Source organism: Hippopotamus amphibius, chromosome 7, assembly GCF_030028045.1.
Source record: "Hippopotamus amphibius kiboko isolate mHipAmp2 chromosome 7, mHipAmp2.hap2, whole genome shotgun sequence".
NCBI lineage: Eukaryota > Metazoa > Chordata > Mammalia > Artiodactyla > Hippopotamidae > Hippopotamus > Hippopotamus amphibius.
Window position 1 is genome coordinate 13,975,790 of NC_080192.1, and position 26,932 is coordinate 14,002,721.

General features: G+C 44.2%; 1 protein-coding gene across 1 annotated transcript in view; it reads left to right on the forward strand.

The window, feature by feature from the left end:
- Positions 1-26,932, forward strand: part of LARGE1 (LARGE xylosyl- and glucuronyltransferase 1) — a 558,406-nt gene that overhangs the window by 259,410 nt on the left and 272,064 nt on the right. Inside the window, exon 5 of the mRNA XM_057740821.1 lies at positions 15,058-15,181. Within this exon, the coding sequence (XP_057596804.1) occupies positions 15,058-15,181 (124 nt within the window). The remainder of the gene's footprint in view (positions 1-15,057; positions 15,182-26,932) is intronic.

A 26,932-nucleotide genomic window follows, 5' to 3' on the forward strand; every position in this document is an offset into this window, starting at 1 on the left:
AAGAGCTAACTAAGTTGAAATGAGGTCACATAGGTAGACCCTAATCCAGTATGACTGGGGTTTTTATAAGAAGAGAGGATTAGGACAGAGGGACAGCCGTGTACAAGCCAAGGGGAGAAACCTTAGAAGAAACCAACCCTGTTGACACCTTGATTTTGGAGTCCTAGTCTTCAGAACCAGAGAAAATAAATTCCTATTATTTAAGGCACCCAGTTTGTGGCATTTTGTTATGGCAGTTCTAGCAAACTAATACAGGATGTTTATTCTTGTGTAGCCCATCCCACCTCTGAGTGTTTCTGACCATCAGTCGGTCCTGCCTTATATCAAACTGAACTTTTCCAACCTGTAGATGATGTGATGGTGTCCATTGGTGCTAGTGCATCGCCGTGGAGACAGTCATACAAGGACGGTTCCTCTTGCACCTGGAAGTGACAGTCCCCTCCTGAGTCATCTCTTCTTCACGTTAAACTCCCACCATTTGCTTTTATAATACATTTTCATGGGGCTTTTCCACTGTTTTGATTGATAATCTAGTTATATTCAGGGTGTATCCAGAATTGGGTCTGCAGCTCCAGCCAGTGTCCTTGGCTCTGTTCTAACATTCTTAGCAAGGGTCTGGATGAAGCTTATCCGAGGCTGCTGCCAACAGTGTGGAAATGTATCAGGTGACCCCTGTTCCTTAGCAGTAGGAACAGCCATGAAAAGCTGCCACAGTTTAGTTGAACAGTGATCAGTGTAAAGTTTTATCCCCAAATCTGTCAATGGCATAAATGGAGATGGGAGAGATGGTAGAAGCCCAAGACCTACCCCCACTGCAAGAAACTGCTATTCATCTTGTGTCCACTTCCTCTCTCATTCCCCAACCAGCCCATCTATTACCAATGCCTCAAGGGCCTCCCTCCTGAATAGTTTTCAGTTCCATCCCTTCCCCTCCATCCACACTGTGACTGGCATAGTTCGTGTCTGTGTGTCCTCTCACTTGTCCCTTCTGTCTCCCCAGCCCTTCCTCTCTAGTGCCAGAACCGTTTCAGACATGCAAATCTGATTTCCCAAAACCTCTCATTAGCTTCTCGTTGTCCAGAGGAGAGAATTCAGTCTCTTTACTGTGGCGCACAGACCATCCGGGATACGATGTCATTCTCAGCAGTGTTCTCTTTCTCCTCCTTGCTGTGTCTCCATGCCCTAGCAGCACTGATCTGCTGGAAGCTCCCCACCTTCTCCGAGGTGCGCCCTGCCTGTTGTTTCCCTCTGGCTGCTCTATCTGCCCATTTCTTCGCTCCTCCTGCCTCTTCCCAGACCCCAATCTGGCAAACTCCTTTGATCCTTGAAGCCTTTGCACAGGCGTCATTTCTAACAGGAAGCCCACCTGTACCTGTCAGCCTGGGTCGGGGCTCCCCTTCTCCCAGCTTGTAATACCCTGTGTATCTTTCTATCATGATATTTATTACATTGTATTTTATCTATTCATGTTATATCTTCTGTAGTAGACGCTGGGGCTTCTGGAGACAGATACCATGCTTTATTTTTCCTGTTTTCCCAGTATCTCAGCAAAATACATAACGTGTTATATGCTCAATAACTGTTGACTTGTTTAATAAGTGAACCTAGGCGACTGGATTAATAAATAACCTGAAGATGTATTTATTCAACCAGTTCCCTACTAGGCCAGATTTAGTTTGATTTCACATTCAGGCCACTGTCTAGCCCAGTAACATTCAGCAGGTCATTTCACTTTTTCAACTTTAGTTCTTACATCAGTTAGCTTTTGCTAGGAATCAGTTCACCCCAGAACTTACTTGGTTGAAAACAACATTTCTTAGCTCAGCTGTTTGTACCGAACTCACCTGGCTGGTTCTTGCTGGGCGCCTGATGTTCCTTCAGTCAGCTGGCAGGTTAGCAAAACATCAGATTCACTGCCTCCCGGAGCTGGGAAGGGAGTTGGGAGAGCTGAACAACCGACAAATACATTACAGGATCAGTTACTACTGGGGGTGCTCAGGTCCTCCTTGTAGCACTGTGCAGTTGGCACTGTGGCTTCAGTCGTACAGCTGAGGGGGAAGCGGGAATGCCGAATGAAGAGGGGCCCTTTCCCACCTCTGTGGCTTCTGTGCAATTTTTGAGATTCGTGGTTTGCAGCCTCATCTGCCCCTTGAAACCAGGCATGATGTAGGCTAAGCATTGAACTAGATGAGTGGTTCTCAGCCTTTATGTATTTATTCCGTATCTCCACTAAAGAACTTGGGTCCCTCCCTGATTGAACAAAAAGCCCACTGTTTTTTTTGTTTTTGTTTTTTTAATAAATTTATTTATTTATTTATTGGCTGCGTTGGGTCTTCGTTGCTGCATACGGGCTTTCTCTAGTTGCTGCGAGCGGGGGCTACTCTTCATTGTGGTGCACGGGCTCCTCATTGTAGTGGCTTCTCTTGTTGCGGAGCATGGGCTCTAGGTGCGTGAGCTTCAGTGGTTGCGGCACACGGGCTCAATAGTTGTGGCACACGGGCTTTGTTGCTCTGAGGCATGTGGAATCTTCCCAGAGCAGGGCTTGAACCCCTGTCCCCTGCATTGGCAGGCGGATTCTTAACCACTGCGCCACCTAGGAAGTCCAAAAGCCCACTCTTTAGACAAGAGTATTTGCATGATTACAGATAGGTATGCTCTTCCTCAATTGTGGCGTATTTTAAGGTCATAAAAACTTCTGGTGGTATTGTTGGGTGTAAACACTATTGGAGTTACAATAATATTTAAATACAAACCTAAATAACTCCTATGGTTGTTGAAATTGTAAGAATCCTATTGAGTATAAACTTTTACTCCTACAGTAGCTGAAGCACAAAGATGTTCAATTTAAAAATAGCAGTAGTCTTATTATCAGCTGCTGATGGCATGCCATACTTCATGGAGACATGGGGATTTGAGAAGAAAGCAAGTTCTCAGTATGTGGTGTGAAAATTCTGCACCCCACATCAGTGACTACTTGATCTGCTTGGATGGAAGAGCCAGTTAAGTCCCTCCCATCCTTGAAATGCTACAAATGAGACTGATTCTGTGAATTGATACGCTGGTGATGAGGATTTGCGATATCAAGACAAAAGGGCTTTTGAAAGACATTCAGCTCAGAAAGTCCAGCTATAAATAGCTTCATTGCTTCCGAAGCATGTTATGAGGATGAACTAATACATGATTATAAAATACTTTGACAAATGGAGTACCTTCCTAATGTTAATAATATAATGATAGTGGTGCAGGATGCGTCTTCTGGCTTTCACTGTTAATTACAGTAATTAGATTTATTTTCCAGACAAGATTTTCAGCAAAATTTCATTGAAGGTTTGCTTTGTTACATCAAATCAACTTTGCTTCTGCAGCCCGGCTAATGACAGTGGGCACACTGTATTTTAAAAGATAGTAAAAGAGTGCTATGGGCACTCTTACACGCTGATGCCGGCACTAAAAATTGCTATAACCTTTTAGAAAGAAAGCTCATAGTATTATGCCCAAGACCTTTACCCTATATGACTACTTTAGGGACTCTGTCTTCAAAGGATAGTCCTAACTACAGAAAAAAAAATTTTTGTGAAATATTGCCTATAATCATAAAAATTCAAATAATACTTAAACAATAAGTCTAAATAATGGGACATCCTCTTAGAGTAAACCTTATTTTTAGTTAGTTGTAAAAAGTATGTCATAACATGGACAAATTATATTTTATAATGTAAAGTAAGTGACAACACCATTCAAAAACTCATGGATCCAGAGGGAGGGAATATGGGAATATATGTATAAATACAGCTCATTCACTTTGTTGTACAGCAGAAGCTGGCACAACAGTGTAAAGCAATTATACTCCAATGAAGATCTGGAAAAAAAAAACAACTCATGGATAACATCGTTCCGTTATATAAACGCATGCACACACGTGTGGCATGTATACAGCTACACATATACATGGTTGAAATACAGGGGGTGAAAGAATAGCAAAAAATACATGAAAAATGGAATTTTTGCATGTTGTGTTTGGGGTGGTAGAAATACAGATCTTGGTTTTGTTTTCTCTTTACATATATTTTTGGTCATCTCATTCTGCAACCTCTATGATGAAGGAAAAAAGGTGGATGAGAAAAAATAAATACAAACTATATGTGAGCAAAGTTTACCTAGTAGAAAATAACACAATATGTGTCTGTGTCACCTAGATGGGAGACTATTTAAAGAAAAATTTGGGGAATGCCTGTAACTCCAATCCCAATTGCAAATAAACTGGGAAGTATAGCTGCTCTTCAAGGAAACTGAGCTTTTAGTGAGCAGAGGAAAAAATACATGTATTTACTTAGTCACTAAGTGCTTACCTCCTGGGCAGGAAGGTGGACCAGCTTGTAAAAAATTAATATTTGTTTGCTGGGATGATCTACCTACTCTCTTATTCCACAGCCCTGTTGGCAGAAAGAAGCTGGGTGATTTGCCTTACTTTGCATATCAAGCAGCTGGAGAGAGAGAGTGTGTGTGTGTGTGTGTATCTTTTTTCCTTTTTTTTTTTAACTTGTGCCCCTCAAGAACATAGAGGAAAAAAACAACATCTTCGTGACCAGTGTCTGCCTCTAATTGTCTTATTGCTTATTCAGGCTTAAACTTGTCATAAAAGCGGTTTCCAGATTCTGAAGGGAGGAACCTAGGATTTGAATAAAACAAAGAAACCAGAAGTAAGTTCTGATTCTGGTTTTTCCATCTATGAGCTGGTGACCCAGCAGGTCACTGTACTGCTTGGAGATTTGCCTTGTTCCCCAACCACTCATAGAGCCCTGAATATCAAAAGAGGTAATCGATGTGAAACATTTCTATATTTTATTTATTTAACAAATAGGAAGGTAGTTCTCACTCTACATCAGACTGTGTTCTGAGTGTTTTTCAGGTACGAATGCATTGAATGTTCTTATAACTCCATGGGGTGGCTGCTGGTATCCCCATTTTACAGATGATGAAACTGAGGATCCATTTGTGAAGTCATGGCTCAGGGTCACAGTGAGGATGGGCAGGCCTGGGTTTGGACCCAGTCAGTCTAGCTTCAGAGTCTGAGCTCTTGAAGAGTTCCCATTTAGAGTATCATTTTCTTATTTTTATTTTCACTCATCATTTTGGGTGACCATTTAGACATCATTATTATTCCTGTGATCTCCAGTATCATCTTCATCCCACGCACCCCCCCCCCCCCCCAGGTATGTATTTTCGAGATGTTAAGTATAAACAGTGGTTTTAAAGACCTGGACATTAGTCTTCTAGTAAGACTTAAGAAAATCACATGTAGAAAAGAAAAGAAAATAGTAACCGTGTGAGGCGATGGATATGTTAACTAGCTTGACTGCAATGATGATTTCACAGTGTATACATATGTAAACCTATCACCTTAAATGTTTTCACAGTATCTAATCTACACCTTAAATATATACAATTTTTATTTGTCCATTATACCTCACTAAAGTTCAGGGAAAAAAACAGCAAGGACATGGAATGTCTTTGAACAGGTAAAAAGATCTATGCTATTTAGTCATGCACATATATGTAAAACCAAAAAGAAATAATTCATATTGTTCAGATGCCAAGGATAGGTCATTGTATTTGACCTTCCTCTCAACCCTGCATAGTGGATGCCATTATCCCCACAAATGGATGAGGAAACTGAGGCTCAGAGAGGTTCAATAGCTTGTTCAAGGTCACAGGTAAGTAAGTCATGCTCCTGAGTATCCAACCTTGGCTCTGGCCAACCCTGGAATCCATGCCACATTTACTGCACCACGAGGCCTTTGATTTGCTCTGTCCTTCTCCCCTGGAGAGCTTTCCTGACATGCTGCTGACTTGTCCTCAATTCTTCCCACGTTATCAGGGCCACTTGTCCTCCCCCAAACCAAGAACGCACACCGAAAAACCCTCATTCAGGCTGCTGTGGTTTTCCGCAGTGAGTTCCATTAAATCTCTCAGTGTAACTGATTCACTGAGCATTTGAGTTGCTGTCACAGGCTCTTTCTTTTTCTAAAATTGCAATTCCATTGTAAACTTAATAATTAAGGATTATTTCAACTCAGCTGTCCCTGTATATTTTAATAAAAAGCAGACCTTGGATTGCCTTATAGGGGCTGTGGCACATTCCTGACAAAATAAGAAAGGAAAAGCAGGGAGAAAGCTAGGGTTTAATCATCTCTGCCTCTTTGTATTACCATATTTATTGCATCCCAGCCTGGAACAGGGGAGCAGTTAAGGAAACCAGAGGCAGCAGGAGTGTTGCTCATTATGAGCAAAGTCTGCAGGCCCTGCTGAAGGTGAAGCAGGCACTGGCTTCCTTCTTTGTTAGAAAAGTGTGATCTGGTCTGAATTAGAACAGACCTGGTGTCTGTGCTGCTGTAACCCAGCCAAGCTATGTGGACCCCATCATATGTGAAGATGTGTACTCAAGCTGGCCTGTTCAAGTACAAGCCTTTTCTCATGGGCTTAAAGGAGTGCTCCCAAAATGCATATGTAACTGGTGGACTGGTATAAAAGACTCTTTTAGATGTTACATAGATATAAAAGTAAACAACGTGGAATCATATATTAAGAAAACTATTCCTTTTGTGATTCTTCTGAAGGAGTTATTATCTTCAGTTGATGAAACTCATTTTGGTGAAAATATGTTCTTAACATCTGTCTAGCTCTTGCTCATCTACCTCTCAACAACAGAGAATAGGATGTAGGCTCATGGCCTCTGGCTGATTTGGGGATTTGCAGGCCTCTATCATTAAAACATTTTTACCTTCCTGAGTTAGGAACCAATTGCAAAATAAGATTCAGAAATTATACATGGAGAATGAAATATCACCGCTATTGCTGTTAGTCCTGAATTGTGGGATGTTCTTTCAATTGTGGGTTCTTTTTTTGTCCTCATGAATTGGGTTTACTTGCAATCTGAGCCAGCTTGGACAACTGCAGGCCTTCCCCACCTGGGCAGATGATTTACTGTACACCACAGCTCCCCAAGGAAGGACGCCCAGAGACAGCGGAGCAGACCAGGTCTCAATCCCTCTCCCCAGCTCATAGGTCAGACCATCACTTTCCAACTCAGGCCGGTGAGTAAGCATTAGGATGTAAATCACGTACCATGAAAGTCACTCTTTAAAAATGGTTTTTAGCATATTCAGGGTTATTCAACTATCACCACTATCTAACATTAGATCATTTTCTTCATCTTGTAAAGAAACACCCGTATGCATTAGCTTTCACTCCCCATTCCCCCCTCCCTCCGTCCCCTGGCAACTGCTGATCTACTTTCTGTTTCTATGGATCTGTTTATTCTGGACTTTTCATATCAGTGGGATCATGTAGTAGTTGAGCTTTTGTGACTGGCTTCTCCTACGTAGCATAACGTTTTCAAGATTCATCCATGTCGTAGCATTTGTTCGTACCTCATGCCTTTTTATTTCCTAATAATATTCCATGGTATGCATGTACTTCGTTTTTTGTTCGTTCATCAGTTGGTGGCCATTTGGGTTGTTTCTGCTTCTTGACTATTATGAGTAATGCTGCTCTGGATGTTAGTGTTCAAGCTTTTGTGTGAATATATGTTTTCATATTTTTTTTTGTATATAACGAGGAGTGGAATTGCCGGGTAACTCAGCAATGGTGACTTTGCTCAATTTTTTTGAGAAACTGCAAAACAATTTTTCAAAGCAGCTGCAGTCATTTTACAATTCCACAAGTAACAAATGAGGGTCCCAGTACCTCCACATCCTTACCGCATTTGTTATTGTCTGTCTGTCTATTTTAGCCATTTTACTGGGTAGGAAGTAGTGTTTAAGTTTTGATTTGCATTTCCCTAGTGACTAGTGATGTTGAGTATCTTTTCTTGTGCTTATTGGCATTTGCTTATCTTCTCCAGGAAGTAACTCTTCAGATCCTTTGCTCCGTTTTTAACCTGCTTACTTGTCTTTGTCTTGAATTGTAGAAGATCTTTACACATTCTGGTTTTAAGTCCCTTATCAGACATATGCTTTACGTGATATTTTCTCCCATTCTGAGCCTATCTTTTTCACTTTCTTGATGGTGTTTTTTGAAGCACAGAAGTTTTTAATTTTCCAAAAAAAAAAGTTTTTAATTTTCATGAAGACCAGTTTATCTATTTTTCCTTTTGTTGTTTGCACTTTAGATGTCATGTTTAAGAAAACATCACCTAACCCCAAATTAAAAGATTTACTCTCACATTTTCTTCTGAGTGCCTCTACGCCTGATTTCCAGGTAATTGTGTCCACTGTGAGGGAATTTGGTTCTCTTTGGTAATTATTTGTCCATTTATGTATTCTTTCAGTAAACAATTACTGGATGAGTATATCTACAAGGAACTGTTAAAAATCTGGGGAAAAGATTATCAACGAAATATAGCTCCCAGTGCCAAGACTTCATCTAACAGGGAACAGTTACAAAAATCTAAGTTTTGAGCCCTGAATTCAGTGGGAGGCACTAAGAAAGGGCATCTGACTCTGTGGAATGGCTTCCTTGGAGCCGTGGCGTCTCATTCGAGAACAGAAGGCTGGAAGCAGAAAGTGCGGCAACGTGTAGGCGGTTGTGGAAGCCACGACAGCATGAACACAGCCTGCAGGAGAACGTGGCTCAGCCCTGGACCTGACTCATGGCCAGGCACTTTCTAGGCACTGGGGTTGTAGAGGGAATAAACAAGAGAGTAGGTGCTTTGTGAAATGAGAGAATCTCTACCTTAGACCTCTCACATTCTAGTGGAGGGTGGAGACAGACCTGCAGGTGAATATGGAGATTTCTGTACTAGTCAGTGCAGTGGGGTGGGGAGTGGTGGGGAAGGAGAGGGGCTTTGGATGGAGTGGCCATGGAGGGCTTCTTTGAAGAGGTGACACTTCAGTTTATTCCTGAAGGAGGGAGATGAGGTGGCCACATGCAGGTCTGGGAAAGACAGTGGCTGGAGGGCAGGAGGGAGTGGGGAGACACGAACATGGAGAGGGGGACAGGGTGAGATCATTGAAGGTCCTGTTAGCTCTAGGCAGGAGGCAGTATGGTGAGCAGGGGATCGTCTCATCATTTTGGAGGGAGTTCAGGGCTTATAGGATAGACGATCTGTTGGAGGGAGCAAGCTCAGAGACAGGGAGAGAAGTGGTGAGTATATTCATGAGATGTTACCGGAGGTGAGTTGGTAATAATAGCTAACATTTGTGAAGTCCTTATTGCCAGCGAGTCACCGTTCTAAGTGCTTCATATATTTTAATTCCATCAATCTTGACAGTAACTAGGAGGTGGGAACCATCCATATCAATCCCATTTTACAGATTCGGAAACTGAGACTCAGGTGAAAAGACTCAAGGTCACATCATTTGTGACAAGACGAAGATAAGCATCCTAGCGGTTTGGCTCCAAAGACCCAACCGTGAGGCTAACGCTGTCTGTGGGGACTTGCCATCGACTGGGTGTGTAGGACACGGGCAGGGGAGGAGTCCAGGTGACAATCCCATTTCTAGCTTGTGAGTCTGGGCGAATGGTGCACCTTTAACTCAGGCAGGGAGTTCAAGAGGATGGACATGTGTAAGGGGCCAAGAGAGGACAACATGAGCCCCTATTTAATATGCCAGGCACTGTTCTGGGGGAATGACTGACCAAGTCCCTGTCCCTGTGGAGCTGACATTCTCGGTGTGTTAGAGAGTTGTAATTGGGTCATCTTGATTCCAAGGGACCCACGGGATGTGAAGGTGGGACCATCTGGTTGGCAGTTGTATGCAGAAGTTAAAGCTCAAGGGCGACATTCTAGCTTACACAGGGGCTTGATGAAAAGTGATCTGGGCCATGTTTTCAGGTGTTTTCCTTGTGGCCACGGGAAGTGCAGTTGATGGGACCCACACCTTCGTGATGGTACCCAAGGTGGAGCGTTAGCAGAGCCCCTGCAGGCATTCGTCCTCCCTACGATGAGCTATGAGCCGCTGCTGGCTAGCCTGCATTGGGTTACTGAGATCTGGTCAGCAAACTGTCAGGGTCCTGGTGGTCCCCTGAGCTGGGGGCTGTGTGTTCCTCTGATTAAGTGTTTTCCTAGTTGTCTAATGAGGAAAGCTGATGAGCCTCAGTGGCCCCTTTAACAATGCAAATACCTAGTTCAGCCCTAAGGATGAGCCCAGTGTCTTTCTGGATTTACTCTCCCTACTGGAGAGATGCTTTGACTAGACCAGAGGAAGAATGCGGGAGAGGGGGAAAGCCTCCTGCAAATGTTTGCACCAACATCCTCTGAGAGCCTGTTCCTCTTACCCACGCTGGTCCATCTTCTGCTCGGTAACGCGATGAACCTCCTGAATTACAACTTTGATCTGCTGCCTGCCAAGCCTCCCAAACCTTGTCTGGCTGTCTTTCTCTTATAGAATCAAATTCAGTTTTTAGGAATTCACATTTTGGCCCACCCTGTTGTTAATATTGTCTCTCTCTTTTTCTTTTTTCCTCCCCATTCCTGGCATACACTAGGTGTTCAGTAAATGTTGTTGTGTGACCCACCCAAATAAGACTGTAGTTCTTTCACCGACATACGGTGGACTTTCCCACCTCTGTTTCTTCCCTTATTCTGTTACATCCTGCAGAATGCCTTCCCCTATCCTCCATCTTTTCCCATCCAAAGGTCCGGTTTATTGCCACATCATCCATGGACACTTCCTAGATTCTCCACTAGTGGGAAGTGGTCTCTCCCACCCTCATACTCCAGTAGCATGTATGTTCCTCCTTGTGGAACCATCCTGTACGGTTGTGCAAAAGTTATTCACTTTCCAACTCCAGGAGTTCCTTCCCTCGCCACCCATGTCAGTGTCTTCAGATGACTCCCTGGGAGCTGTGCCGTTCCCAAACCTCGCAGCTGTGTGTGCCACCCGGTGTTACGGCACACCCGTGCTCTCATGTTTATGTAGTCATTTGTATTCTTTCTCTGTCTCTGCCAGGCTGATTGCTGCCTGCAGAGAGGGCTCTGAGCTCATTCATCGCCTAAATTCCTATTCTGCCTTACTTGCTGCTTGATAGCTCTTTGTTGGATGTTTATTCATTCAACTCATTTTTTTGTCTGTGGATGGAAGAACTAATTGAAAATACTTATTTGAGAAATGATGCAAAAGCAGTAGAGAAAATAAGTTTCATAAGTTCGTGTTGAGGATACTTGTCCTAGCCCATTCAGGCAGCTATAGCAAAATAGCACAAACGGGGTGGCTCATAAACAAGAGAAATTTATTTTTGTCTTAGTTCTGGAGGCTGGGAAGACCAAGATCATGGCACTAGGCTGGCCTGGTCCTGGTGGGGGCCAGCTTCCTCATTACAGACTGCAGGCTTCTCTCTGTGTTCTCATGTGGTCAGAAGAGCAAGAGGGCCTCTTTTAGAAGGGTACTAACCCCTTTGGGGAAGACTCTACCCTAGTGACCGTTCAGACCATACCGTTGTTAACATATATTGAAATATTACGACATGCCAGGCATTTTCCAAGTGCTTTATATACATCACTTGATCGTCACAATTACCCAGTGTCCTCCTGCTTAATTAGCATTTTTGTTTCTGATTTGAAATGAAGAAATGGAGGCGTAGAGAGATGAAGTCACATGCTTTCAGTCACTCAGTTAGTCATTAATGCAGCCAGGGTTCTGACCCAGATGTCCTGGAACAGAGCGCCAGCCCTGAACCATTGGTGCACGTGTGCCGTCGGCCGCTTTTACTTCTTATGGGAATGTGAATGGTGACAGGGAGGAAGGGCTTCCTTTCCCTGTGGTGCGAGTGTTTCTTGAGCACCCATTATTTGCCAGCCTTCCTGCTGGGCACTGGCGGTGGAGATGAAAAGATGGTTCCTGTTCTCGGAGGCCTCACAGTGGCGAGAAGGAGCCAGGTGTTTGAATTTGTATCACACAGTGCTTTGCTGTCCGTGGTGGATTAGCTTTTCATTTGAGGTGCTCAGCAGGGAAAGCGAGGGATGAGGATGGGCTCACAAAAAGGCTTTGAGGAGGAGATGACTGACAAAGGGTGAACAGGAACTCAGGGACCTCCAGGGAGCAGGGGAGTATCCCATGGAGAAGGAGCAGCCCAGGCAAAAAATATACACGTGTGGAAACGTGATGTGTTGGAGCAAATATGAATAGCTTGATCTGTTTGGTATCGTTACCCCATGTCTAAAATTAAGCCATCTCTCCACTGTGGATAAAAATGCAAGTTGACAGTTATTCAGATTTACCTTCATTCATTCTTGATACATTCTTGATACACCCGGTCAAGGCTCCTATGGGAGAGGGGGTGGTTGTGCCAACACTGAGGGCTAAAGGGACCGTCTGACTTCCCAGTGACTGTCTAGCTACCTCTGCTTAGCGTCCAGGCAAACGGGCCAGTATGCACACCTTCACTCCGTCATGCCACCAATCATCACCTAGGACGGCTGGCAGCTTCTCCTAGGGAAGCTTCTTACAGGGCTTCCGGGGAAGCTGTAAGGCAGGCATGCCCCTTCCTTCCGAGTATAGATGGTTTAATGGGAGTGTTTGCAGTGTCCGGGCAAAGGGTGCTGTGGAGAAATTGAGCAGTGCTGATTACTCCTTTGGGTCACGTATTCAGCCAGCACCCTGAGCACCTGTCATGTGTTTGGCAGGTGAGCCTTGGATAATAACTTTCTTCAGGTGTAGTCTCATCTACCCAGCTCCACCTGGCTTTGTCACCCTCCCCTTAAACTTGGTATACCAGTCCCAAACCCATCTTCCTCCAGTGTGCCTTTCTTCTTGTAGCCTCTGTTCTGAACGTATCACCACCGACCCAGGAACCCCAGAGTCTTCCTCTTCCTCTCCATTTCCCCCATATCTAAGATCTCTTCTCCTGAAATCCCTCTAGATTCCACTTCTTTGTTGCTCTTCCCCAGACACTAAGTCGGATTCTCATTTCACATCCACCTAGTCTAATCTATATCGTTCCAATTTTAGTATATGTGCTGCCGAAGCGAGCACCACCTAGTCTAATCTAAATGAGGTGTCCACCTCTGTTCCCCTTATCTGCACCCCATCCACCACCCATCCCACCATTCATTGCGTTTATTGAACTCCTGCTGAATCCCAAGCACTGAGCTCGATCGTGGGGCTCCCCATTGCAACATAACTGGCATCATCCTTCACCTCCCTGAGCTCACAGTCCAGGGGGGGATGCAGACAAGTAAACAGGCAATCACAGCTGAGGGATGCTGATATGACTGTGCATTGGGAAGGGCTCCTGACCTCGTCATGGGTCGTCAGGGAAGGATTCTAGGAGCAAATGATGGCAGACCTCAGACGTGAAGGCTGGGTGAGAGAGAACCTAGTGCTGAATGGGGAGTGTGAAGTTGGGGAGGAAGGAGAGGACAAGATCATGAGAGCAGGGATGGTGTGTCTTACCACCGTGTCCCCACCCTCCTTTTCATCATCTGGTGAGCAGTAGGTGTTCAACAAGTATTTACAGAATGAGCAAATGCAAGAGGGTTTCGTGCAGAGTAAACAGTATGTGCAAAGGCCCAGGTGAAGAGAGAGCGTGGGGGCGGGGACATGGAAAGATGTCTGTGTGGCTGAAACCTAGAACAGGGCTGGGGAGCACCTGTGTGGGAGGCTGAGCGCTATGGGGCCAGCCATGTCCCTCCCCCTGCTGAGCTGCTGCAGTCCAGGCTGTTGAAGCAGGCGTTCATTGCACTGCTCCCTGTGCACCTGTATCTCTCCCCTTCTTTCTGGAACCCCCAAGTCCTTGCTAATCCTTCCTCTCCCACCACACTCCTGACACCCCCGGGCTCCAGCCAGAGTCTCGTGTTATTCTCCTTGGCTTGAGTCCCCTCTTCCTTCGCTTCCTTTGCCAAGGATAAAGTCATCTATCCTTCAGGGAGCTGCTTCCTTCAACTCTTGCACATCCTTCTGACCTGGTCCAGATTAGCCCTTCTTTTTCTTTACTCTCCTGGAACCTTGTGTTCTGTTGTAGCTGTTATCATGGTCCACCTCCTGTTTCTATTTAATTGTGTTTATATTTAACTGTCTCTCTAAATAGTAAGAGCTCCTTGAGGTTGGGGGGTGAGAGGTGCTCATTTGTGGTATTACGACATGTGCTGTTATTCTTCCTAGCACAGTGGCATTTATGATAGTAGTTCTTCTGGGTTGAACTATTGCTTTGTGCCTGGCGGTCCCTCAAGAAGGCATATCTTATGTCTTTTATTATCCCATCTATGTTCATTGTTGAGATGCATCACGTATTGTACTTCTTATCTCATCTAATTGACCCAGTAGCCCGCAGAGGAGGTTTTTCACATTTTGCAGAATGGGGACGCAGCAGTGCAGAGGTATAAGTGACGTGCTCAAGGTCCCCCCAATAGATGACAGATCTGGGCTTCAAACCCATTTCCATTTGAATCAGAAGCTTTGCCCTTGTGTACTGCTGGTTTGTATTTTGGGTGCTGGCTCAGTATAGTAGCAAGTTGACTAAGGTTGAATGAATCAAGGCTTTAGAAATATTACACGTGAGGGTGAGCTGATACGCGCCCCAGGTGACGGGCGCCCCAGGTGACACCATCGTGGCTGCCTGGTCCTCTTTCAGAGAGGATCAAGCAGAAGACAGGACTTAGCACTGTGCTGTGGGAGAAGTACATTGCCAACTCCATACAGCCAGTCTAAAGACCTCATCCTCTGTCCATGTGCTTCTGCACTGATGCCAGTACGTCCAGGTGGTAAAGATAAAGTGTTGACCAAATTATTACATGTGCTCTACTTACAATTTTTGAAAACACAGATGCCCTAATAACAGGTATGGTGGTTGGCATGCATCAGATGTCATCGGTGATTTTACCCTCTCTGGTCCTTGATTACCACGTCTCTGAAATCCTGAGTTTGGATGAGAAGTCCTCTCTCCTTGTGAGCTCTGACATCCTCCCCAGTAGGCACTGGTTTGGTAACATGCCTGAATGACCTTCACCATTGCCGTTAGAAACTGGCCACGTGTGACTGATTGATAAGAGCGTGTTTTTGTGGCTGGAGTTCAGAGGCCTTGGTTCTCCCTCCTGACCCCTCCTCTCCCTGCCCCCAGGCGGAACCCCCTGCATTTCCACCTCATCGCCGACTCCATCGCAGAGCAGATCCTGGCGACGCTTTTCCAGACCTGGATGGTGCCTGCCGTGCGTGTAGACTTCTACAACGCGGATGAGCTCAAGGTACGGGCGGGAGGGAGGTCGAGCAGCATGCTTTTCTTGTTTATGGTTCAATAGACAGCAGCAGAGGCAGAAATCTCAGCCCCCAGCTGGAAACGTCCAGGGTATCAGTGAGGGTGTTTGTCACTTGAATCTGATTTGATTATCTGAAGCATTAAAGCAACCACTTCTTTAGCACAGAATGCGTGTTGGTCTGTGCAGTTCTGGCCACCAAGACTTTCTGTGGAGGCTGGAGGCTACTGGCCTGGTCCATAGCTAAAAGCGGCCGATGGTGGCTGATATCTAGAGAATTCTGTTACCCAGTGAGGTCAGCGCTGAACTCAGAGTCCAGTGGGCCTGGGTTTGAATTCATATATTGTCATTTACTGGTCATAAGGCACAAAGTAAATAAGCTATACCTTTGCTTGGTCTTTTTTTTATGAGTAGAAATGTAATTATAACACCAACCTCATGGAATAATGAAGAGGCTCAATTGAGAGAATATATGTGAATGTGCTTTAAAAGACTATGTTGAATAAATATTAAAGATTATTTTGGGCCAGGGGATTTCAACCAAATGAGACTCATTTGGCCGTGTCATTCTCTTGCTTAAAATCCTGCTGTGGTACCTTGTGGCCTGCATCAAGCTTGAGATTCACAGCTGATTAAGAAGTCCTGCATAACTGGTTCTTGACGCGTCCTCCAGTCTCATCTCTGGCCATTGCTGCAAATTCGCTTATTACTTAGCTCTAAGAAACCACCTCTGGGCTTTCTGCTCTCCCTCCTGTGTTTGAGCCTTTGCTTATGCTGTTCCTCCTACCTGACACACCCTTCCAGCTACCTGTCACAACCCCCACTCATCCTTCAGGACTCAGCTCCACGGCCACCCTCTCTGAGAACTTTCCGTGACTCCTCCAGGAAAGAGGAAGACATTTTCTGTTCACTTGTCCATCTGCTGCTTTAGTTTAGAACCTTCTTAATAGGGGACGGGGCTGGGAGCACATCTTGTTCTTCTCTGTATTGCTGGCGCATTTGTTGGTACCCTGTAATGCTTGTGGATTTAACAAATTGCTGTTATTAGTGGAACATGTAACTTTGCAGAAACCGTTGGCTGCTCTGTCTCCAGTCACCTTGGGAAGGACTAAACACCTAGGCATGAGGCAGATTTTAGCAAATTGCTTGCTCTAAACCACATAAAGCCATTATCTTTTCATTTCAGAGCCATAACATTTTAAATAGATCACAGAGGCGTCAGCTGGAGTTTCTGATTTCCCCATATTTCAGGCTCTGTGGTTGATCGAGATGTTCAGAATTTAGCACTTGGGGACTGTCGTGGTAATTTGTGTGCCATTCCAATCTATTCTGAGCTAACATTGATTAACACTCTTAAAAAGGGAAAAACAAAATTTAGCAAATTGCTGCGCTAATTAAGGTGAAAGCAAGCCACTCTGTCTCGCAGGGTCTGAGCGCCAGCACCATGGGCAAAAGCAAAGGCAGGGGAGCAGCCACATCTGACACGGAACTCTTCTCTCTTAGAGCCATCCCGTGTCTGTGCCTGGTGTGAGCCTGGACCCTCTCTGCTTTATAAGAAAACACCAAGGGGTTGAAAAACCCCAACTTCATATTCCGTCTTACCACTGAAGACCTGTCTGATTTGGGTTCTGAGCCTTGGCTTGGTCAGCTGTCAGATGGGTGGGATGGTACCATCCATGGAAGAAGATATTGGGTTAAATTAGGTAACTCATGTGAAGGCCCGGCAGTGCCTGAAATGCAGCAGGTTCTTGACAATCCCTCATTCCCCTTTGCAGCCACGGTAATATAGGGTTAAAATGCCCTTGAGTGTGGGGCCTGTAGAGAGATCCACGGGCAGTTGGGAGGTTGAAAGGTGAGGCACCATGGCCTGTAACCTGCCCCTGGGAACCCCAAGCCTTCCTTAGGGTCTTGGAGGAAAGGAGGCGGCTGGGATGGGGGAAGACTGGAGCTCTGACTCCCTCGTGCCCACGTGAATCCAGGTATCCGTTATTTTTACACACTCTGAAGACTCCATGGCTTTAAAAATAAGAATTAAAAAAGAAACAAAACAATCTGGTGTGTTCTAAAGGATATCGTCTCCAGAGTCCTGCCCTTGACCCTACCTTCTGCTTCTGGCTCCGCCATGCAAGGTCCCCACCATGCAAGGTCCCCACCGCCTGCATTTTATTTCCCCACTACTTAAACATCTATCAACATGGTCCTGTATCCCATGAGGCAGTTGTCAGAATCTGGTAAGGACAATGAATATGAAGGCATCTTGTAAAACATAATTTTTCCATTATTCATGATAACAGTCATAATAATTTATACATAATTCTGCTCAACAAACCCACTGCCCCCGCCCTGAGCCTCTCCGGCCATCTAGCACCACCATCTGCGTAATTGCTCATCCAGAACCAAGAGCCTGCCTTCGATGAGTCCCTTTTCCTCTCCCTGCATCTGGCCATGCGAGGTCCCAGCTAGTCCCCGTCTCTTCTGCCACCGTCCTAGTCTAAGCATGTATGATCTTTCCCCAGCACAACAGCAGTTCTGTTTTGTTTTGTTTTTCTCCCAGACAAATCTCTTCCATTCTCCTCTGCTCACATCTCCTCCCCCGCATTGATTCTCCCCATCAGCAGCATGAGTCAGCTTTCCCAAAGGCAAGCCCAACCACACCTTCCCCATCCTCTGCATAAAACCTTCAGCGGTTTCTCAGTGCTTTCAGGATGGAGCCCACAGTCCCTAACGGAGTTGCGTTTCTCTGCATAGTCTGTCTCCTGCCTCCTTCCAGCTTCGTCTTGTGTTGTTAGCACCTTTACGCACCCACTGGATCTTTCAGTTTTCTCTGCTCCTTCCCTTCCGCTGGGGGCCTTTGCACAAGTCATTTCTTCTGTCTGTTGTACTCTGAGCCTGCTCTCTGCCATCGCTAATTAATTCCATGTTCTTTTGCTTAAGTTCCATGTACACAGGGAAACCTTCCCTGCCTTCATCATCTCATAGGGGCTTCTTTGTTGTATCTTCTCAGAGGACCACATATACTTCTTCAGTAAACTCCCTGCCCCCCCCCCCCCCCCCCCCCCCCCCGGCCATCGTAAGCTTTCACACCTTTGTGTGATGAGCTGGTAAATGTCTTTCTCACCTAGAGTGTAGGTTCTGAAAGAGCTGGGCTCCTGTCTGTTTTTCATCACCTTTGTATCCCTAACACCTGCTCAACAAACCTAAACCATGATAACGCCTGACCTATGAAAACATTTGCTGAATGAATGATACACAGTAAACTCAGTGCTGGGTGCCTAAGAGACGTAAAGCCACTAGGAGGAGGGTTCAGTTTTTTTGTTTTTTTTTTAATTGAAGTTTAGTTGATTTACAATGTCATGTTAATTTCTGCTGTACAGCAAGGTGATTCAGTTATAAATATATATGCGTTCTTTTTTAATATCCCTTTCCATGATGGTTTATCATAGGATACTGAATACAGTTCCCTGCAGGGAACTATATGGTAGGACCTTGTTTATCCATTCTATATATAATAGATTACATCTGCTAACCCTGGCTTCCCACTCCTTCCTTCTTCCAGCCCCCGTCTCTCTTGGCAACCATAAGTCTGTTCTCCATGTCTGTGAGTCTGTTTCTATTTCATAGATAGGTTCATTGATGTCATATTTTAGATTCCACATTTAAGTGCTATCATATGGTGTTTGTCTTTCTCTTTCTGACTTACTTCACTTAGTATGATCATCTCTAGTTGCATCCCTATTGCTGCAAATGGCATTATTTTTTCTTATGGCTGAGTAGTATTCCATTGTATATATGTACCACATCTTCTTTATCCATTCATCTGTTGATGGACATTTAGGCTGAGGAAGGGGTTTCTTGGTCACTGTCAGGGCTCACCACATTCCTGAGGCCCCTTGTGCCTCAGGGCATGGGCAGACAGCCAGGTATTTGGCTACCAGTGACCCTGCAGTGGCATAGATAAGGCGGCTCCATCTGTACCAGCCCACCTTAACATCCCAAGAGCAGCCGTGGGAAAGATGAGTGTCTTTCCATGACAGGTACACCAGCAAGGGAACACACTGAAACATCGTCCATTAGATGGCATTAGAGAAGGGATGGATGATGACTTGGGATCGTGCTGTGTTGTTCACTCGCGTCCAGGAAGTGTTTCGAATGGTACCCTCAGCAGACACCTGAGACGGCCTTCCCCGGTACAGCAGAGAAATCGCTTTGTACAGCTCGTGGAAGTGGCATTTCTCAGAAATACTCCTGTGGGCCCCTTATTCTCTCTGTTAATGCTGGAGAATGGAGTAATAGGGGAAAGGAAGTTATGAAGGATTGGTGTATGATTAAAAACGAGCTGTGAGGAATTCGCGCTGGACTGGTACGCTTCTCTCTGTAATGATGAATTAGTACAGATTTGCAAATAGTGATCGCTCAGCCTGCTCGTCCCCGTGGCCTGTGAAACGCTCATTGGTCTTTCTCATGTTTGTGTGGCGCTTTCATTTCCGGCTTCCAAGGCCCCAGGTCAACAGGCTACCAGGACTGAGTGCCCCAAACTCGACCCAGGACATGCAGCTCCTGTCACCAGGGGAGGGGAGCGAGAGGACCAGGACGACAACTTCTTTTCATGTGGCACTTTACAGGTGGCGGCATGCTGTCACTCACTTCTCAGGACTACCCTGTGGGGTGGCGAGAGCAGTTTCATTACCTCCATCTCACAGACAATTTATAAATTGAAGCACAGAGTTGAAGGATATTCGCTTAAGATCAGGTAGCTAATAAATGCCAAGACTGCTATTTGATCTTTCCCTCTCCAAATGAAATGATGTGAGATCCGAGATTGTGTAATTCAGTAGACATAGAGGTGGGATGGATCTGAAGGAAAGGAGGAGGGGCGTGGGCTGCAGCCAGCAGATGAAGTTGCCTCTGTTGAATTGCACTTGAACTCAGAATTCTGTTTTCAGTGACTCTGGACCCCATAGGCTGCGGTGTAACCTCTGCTGTTTACAGAACACTTTCTTTCTTATGTTTACATGGTGCTTTCATGGAACGCTCAAAATAACTCTGTGCTTCGGTCCTGTTATGATCCCCATTATACAGATAAGGAAACTGAGGCTCAGGGAGGTTACATAACTAACCCCAAATCACATGCATAGCTAGTTCATGGCAGAGCTGAGATTAAAACCCAGAACGGAATCCATGATCTATGTTCTTTCTCCTGTGTTCTGGTTCCTTCTCTGTGGCCTGCTTTTAAGCTAAGATACTATAATTGTGTCTAGACAAGGTTCCTCTGAGCTCTCGGTGGTGTTCTTTTTCTGGTTGTTCCTGGAGAACAAATGGCGTTAAGCATGACCCCTCCATTTAAAGGCCTGTGGGGAGCGACCTTCCTGCTGGGGACCAAAGTGTGTCTGACTAATGATGCTGTTGAGGGCTGGGACGCCCCCATCCCTGCCATCCAAGGATCGTTTTCTAAACTAAACAGTCATCACTCTGGACAGTTCGCCTTAAATCAGCAAGATATTTTCCAGTGTTCAGACGAGGCCCTGCATGCCCAGCGGCCTTTGATCTTGCCCCTAGTTGGCCCGGGAAGTCACCCCCAGGCCACCACTGGGGCGAGGATGCTGCCGCGCTCGTGAAGGGAAGCGGCCAGGGCAGGGGCTGTTTCATGATTCCCCTGTCTAGCTGGGAGCCCTCATTTATCTCCTGTTCTCTTAGACCTGATGCCTGCTCGTTACCAGCATCAGAAAGATGATGAAGTGGGATTCAGGACTGTGGTCACAGGAAATATTGATGGTTGACTCTAAAAATTGGCTTCCTACTCATACCCAGTTGCCTTTGTACTGGTCCCTATGGAGCATTGTAGAGGCTCTCTTTAGATAACTGCCATCTTTCAGCACCTGCTGTCCTTTGGGAGACATACGTCTATTGTTCCTCTCACTGAGGGGATGGAGACACTACTGCCTGCCCCGTCTGTTTCCTGGGAAGATATGCCTCCTGAGTGCTGGGCGTTTTCAGTTGGGAGGGACTGATAATGACGTGAACACTTAGGGTCTCAGGGTTAAAAAAGAAGCCTAATATTCAGGTATTTCTTGACAGGTGAGGCCGGGGCAGGAAGTGGGGGTGTTAAGCAAGTTGCCCAAACTCTCACATATGACTCTTCCCCAAGTTGGATCTGGGTTGTATGATCCAGGTCCGGAATATAGTTCAAAGGGACCACACACTTGGCAGTGATCCAGCTTCCAGTGCAGTGACCGAATACCCCCATGGGCTGGAACAGTTCCAATTAGACGTGACCTGCAGAGGAAGGACAGAAGCCCTGGGACATGTCTCTCTCATAGAGGGTAGGATCTGCTCTGAGATGCCCTGCAGAAGAATGAGAAATGAAGCGAAGTATATGTGGCCTTTGAAATTGCCTTGTCCAGTTTGACTAATAATATGGTAACAATAAGAGTAACACACAGAACTTAATTGCTTTAAAAGTTGGTAGGTCTAGCCCCCCTTTATTTTTTTTAATCTCTCTCTCTCTCTCTGTCTGCACTGGGTCTTAGTTGTGGCACATGGGATCTTCTTTGCAGCATGCAGAATTTTTTTTTTTTTTTTTTCATTAGTGGCATGCGGGATCTAACCCCCTGACCAGGAATCAAACTTGGGACCCCTGCACTGGGAGCACAGAGTCTCAACCACTGGGCAGCCAGGGAAGTCCCTAGCTCCCCTTTCTTGGTGAAGAGGAAAGGCAGTTAAATGAGATCTTGTAATGGAGAGCATGGTGCTTGGCACATGGTAGGCCCTCAACAGACTCTATGCCCTTCTCTTCCTCTTTAGTATATTTGAAGATGGTTGTGATTAACTTCTTAAATCTTTTCTTTTCCAAACCTACCATGTCAGCATACCCTCTCTTCCCCTACAACAAAGGAACAAACAACAGTTGACCTCTCATCGGAGGGTACATGTTTTAGGATTTTTTCTAGAATAGTTTACGAAATTAGGCTCTTGTTCTTTCTCTCCTCCTGCATCAAACATGATGCAGGAGGGCTGGCTAAGTTTCAATATTATGTCCAGGTCTGGAGCAGTGGGCATTTTCTCATTTTCTGTATGGCTTTCCTGGTTCCTGGATGCTCTGCATGGTTTGTGAATGGGAGAGCTGCTTCTGTAAGGCCTGCAGTGCACCTCGGGCCTTCGTGTGAGGCTTTTCCCTCCTGTAACAAGGGCGAGACCACAGAACAGACATTGGGTAAGTGACATGTGTAACATGCTTTTCTGTATTCAGAAGACTGCTCTTTGCTTTTAAATATTAGACATGGGAAATTGATGAGAACCAACAGAAATTGTAATCTGTAGGAGAAAAGAATCTTTCTGTGTCAGTTGCACAATTCGTTTTGTGCACCGGCAAATGTTTCTTTATGTAACAGAGTGTCCTAATGAATGGGCCCTGTCCCCTTTTGAGAATCATAGAATCTTAATTAGGAAGGAACTTGGCATTCATCTGGCATAACGTTCCACTTTCTTCTATAATAGTCTATGTAAATGGTCATTAATCTTCTGCTTTTGGGTTCTTCCAGAGATAAGAGATCATTACCTCCCAGAGGACCTTGTTCTGTATTTAGAAACGCGGTTAGAAACGTCCGCCTGTGCTGTGCTGAAATCTCCATCTTTGTGATTCCCCGCCCCCCCCCCCACCCCCCGCCATTGGTCCTGAGCATTGAAAGACCAAATGTGAGTGTATATATCATTGTCTGTTCACTCGTCCGCCTTCCCCACTACACGGCGAGAACCAGGAGGGCAAGGCTGGTCGCTTTTATCTTTAGGCCCAATATTTAGGATACAACCTGACCAGCGGTGGCTCCCAGAAAGTGCGTGAGTTCTGTTTGGGGTCTGCAGAGTCGGTTAGCCCCATCTTGAACATTCATCCCTTTCCACTTTCATTGCTGTGGTCTTCTTGTCCATTCCCCTTTGTAAAGAAGGAAATGCTTTCCGGTACCTTATTTCATTGTGTCTTTTCAAGAATCCCATGCTATAGAAACAGCATATGTTTTCTTTGATTAATAGGGAATTTGCCAAAGGAATTAGGAGAATGCTGCTAATCAAGAGGTCGAAGTGATGCTGAAAGTTCTCTTGGCCTTCAGTGCAGTGTTATTCTCTGGTACCACGGATCTTACCTGTTCAGAATTTCAGTTAGAAAGCAACTTCAGTGATTCAAGAGAGTGGTTGTAATGATGGATTTTGGAATATAAGCTAGACAACCCCCCCCCCCCACCCCGCCAAAAAAAAGAGAAAAGACAGAGAGAGAGAGACCAGAGGTATTTGATGGATATTGAGAAAGTAATGGAAAGAGAGAACTGGAAATTATGATGAAGTTAGAAAATTTTTACAGTGAAAACAGGAGTTTTTGTCCAAATGTTTTGAAAGGATAAAAGGCTGGATTTGGGGAGTGAAATGTTAGAGCGTCAGTGTTTTAGAGGAGGTACATTTTTGGCACATTACCCTGCAATGGAGTGGCTGACTTGGTGAAAAGCTAAGGAAAATTAGGGGCTGCAGGCACTTCAAAGTCAAGGTGTTGGATGGTCCCTCCAGAGTTTGATGAAATGCAAGAAAAATTGTTAAGAGCTGAAAAGAATTCTATGCATGTAGCTCAAAAGGTAAAATTAGTGACAAGTTGCCCATATCAGACTACACCCTAGAAAAAAAAAGTTTTACATTTATTTTATTGACGTATGGTTGATTTACAATGTTGTATTAATTTCTACTATATAACAAAGTGATCCAGTTATATGTCTATATTTATATACATAAACACATACTCTTTTTCATATTCTTTTCTATTAAGGTTTATCACAGGATATTGAATATAGTTCCCCATGGTATACAGTAGGACCTTGTTGTTTATCAATTCCCTGTTTAATAGTTTGCATCTGCTAATCCCAAACTCCACATCCATCCCTCCCCTATGCCCCCTCCCCACTGACAACCCCAAATCTGTTGTGTGTCTGTGAGTCTGTTTCTGCTTCATAGATAAGTTCATTTGTGTCATATTTTAGATTCTACATGTAAGTGATATTATATGGTGTTTGTCTTCCTCTGTCTGACTAACTTCACTTAGCATGATAATCTCTAGGTCCATCCATGTTGCTGCAAGTGGACATTTCATTCTTTTTTTATGGCTGGGTAGTATTCCATTGTATGTATGTACGTACCACATCTTCTTTATCCATTCATCTGTTGATGGACATTTAGGTTGTTTCTATGTCTTGGCTATTATGAGTAGTGCTGCAGTGAACATTGAGGTGCATGTATCTTTTCAAATTATAGTTCTGTTCAGATATATACCCAGGAATGGGCTTGTAGGATCATGTGGCAACTCTATTTTTAGTTTTTTGAGAAACCGCTGTACTGTAGCTGCACCAATTTACATTCACACCAACAGTGTAGGAGAGTTCGCTTTTCTCCACACCTTCTCCAGCATTTGTTATTTGTAGACTTTTTGATGATGGCCATTTTGTGTGAGGTGGTACCTCACTGTAATTTTGGTTTGCATTTCTCTGATAATTAGCAATGTTGAGCATCTTTTCATTTGCCTGTTGGCCATCTGTATGTCTTCTCTGGAGAAATGTTATTTAAGTTTTCTGCCCATTTTTCAGTTGGGTTGTTTGGTTTTTGATAATTGAGTTATATGAGCTGTTGGTATGGTTTGGAAATAAAGCCCATGTCAGTCATATCATTTGCAAATATTTTTCTCCCAGTCTGTTACAGAAATATTTAAATTATAAAGAATAAAAAAAATCTTTTGTTAAGAATAACTCTCATTGATAAGAATTGATTATGTGCCAACTTAATAGCTTCACATGCATAATCTTATTTTATCCCCACAATAAGCCTTGAGGTGAATATAATTATTTTCACCCATTTCCAGATGAGGAAATAGAAGCTTATAAAAGAGACTTGTTGAAATTATTCACTACTCTGGAACCAAAGTGTGAATCCAAGTAGTCTGACTCTTGAGCAGTGCCGTCCAGTAGGACTGTAATGACGAATCATGTATGATTAAAAATGTTCTAGTAGCGACATTTACAAAAGCAAAGTGAAACAAGTGAAGTGAATTGTAATAATACATTTGATTTAATACTGCATATCTAAAATATTATCATTTCAACATGTGATCGATATTTTAAAAATTGCTAATGAGATAGCTTGCGTACTGTTTTTTCCACACTAAGTCTTTGAAGTCCAGTGTAGGTTTTATGTGTCTCAGTTTGGACAGGGTGCATTCCCTGGCCTCAATAGCCACATATTGTTGGTGGCTATGGACGAGGGGTAGAGTTTGATACCTTATAATGCAAGGATAAGAGGTGGAGGAAACCATTCTGTGTTTGAAGAATGAAAATTCTCACTATCATAATAAATGTCCTAATAAAACGTCTACAGAGTTTTGAGCGAGACAGAGACCAAAAAATACCAGCCAAGTTTTCTCATGTATTACAAAGGCAACAGGAGAGGGGAAAAAAAAGATATGCTATGCAGGTGTTCACAAAATATGCACCAGTGTATACTTCTTGAAGAGAGAATCATCAGCTATTCGCCAGCCAACCAAAAAAGTAATCAAAGTGAATACTCAGAAATGAAGAGGTCTCGTTCTGAAGGGACAGGCAGTATGTACTGGAAGAAGTTACGTGTGGAATGATCTGTAAATAATTGTTTTAAGTCAGTCGCAAAGCTGAATGCAGATGCCAAAAGTTGTTCTTGCAAACACAAATAACCAGCTGATAGTAGACATTTTAAAACAGCCACAGAAGTGTGGGTTGGGTTTAAAAGCTGCTAAGCTTCTGGTGTTTTGTGGGGTAACTCAGTATTTTTTTAACCCTTCATTCTCATCATCGGGGTAAAAAAGATAAGATGGTTCTGGAAAGCTCAAAGGTGACCACTGATAAAGTTATAACTACGCATAGATTTAAAACTAAGTTATTGGAGATGATTATTGCAAATGAAACAAACTCTATATAAAATAAGTAGGAAGCCAAGAAAATGAGAAAAAAATAATGATGCTGCAGTATTAGCTATCCGTATGAGCAAAAAACGAATTTTGACCTTCACACCTCCACTATAAACTGTGTGCTAAAATTAACTTGAAATGAATCTTATGCCTCAATGTAAGAGCTACAAATGCAGAACTTGTAGAAGGAAACAGAGGAGAAAATCTTAGTGACTTTACGTTAGGCAAAGATTTCTTCAATAGGATACGAAAAGCACAAACTAAAAAAGAAGGATATTGATAAATTGGACTTCATCTAAACTGATAGGTTTTGTTCTTCCAAAGATATTAAGAAAATAAAATGAGAAGCCACAGACTGGGAGAAAATACTTGCAAAGCACATGTCTGATAAAAGATTTATGTCTGGAATATGTAGAGAGAACTCTTACAACAATAAGGAGACAAATGACACGATTTGAAAATGGGCAATATATTGTAAGAGACACATCACCAGAGAAGATGTCGGGATAGCCAGTAAATCCCTGAAACATGCTCAACATTGTTAGTCATCAGGCAAATGCAAGTTAAGATCGTCCTGGGGTACTACTTCACGCTCACTGCAGTGGCTACGATTAAAAGACTGAGAGTAAAAAAAGTTTCGTAAGAATGTGGAACAGCCAGAACTCTCATACATTGTTGGTGGAAGTATAAAATGGTGCAGCCATGTTGGAGAACAGTTCATCGGTTTCTTAAAAAGTTAAACACGTGCTCACTGTATGGCCCAGTGATTCCACTGCTGG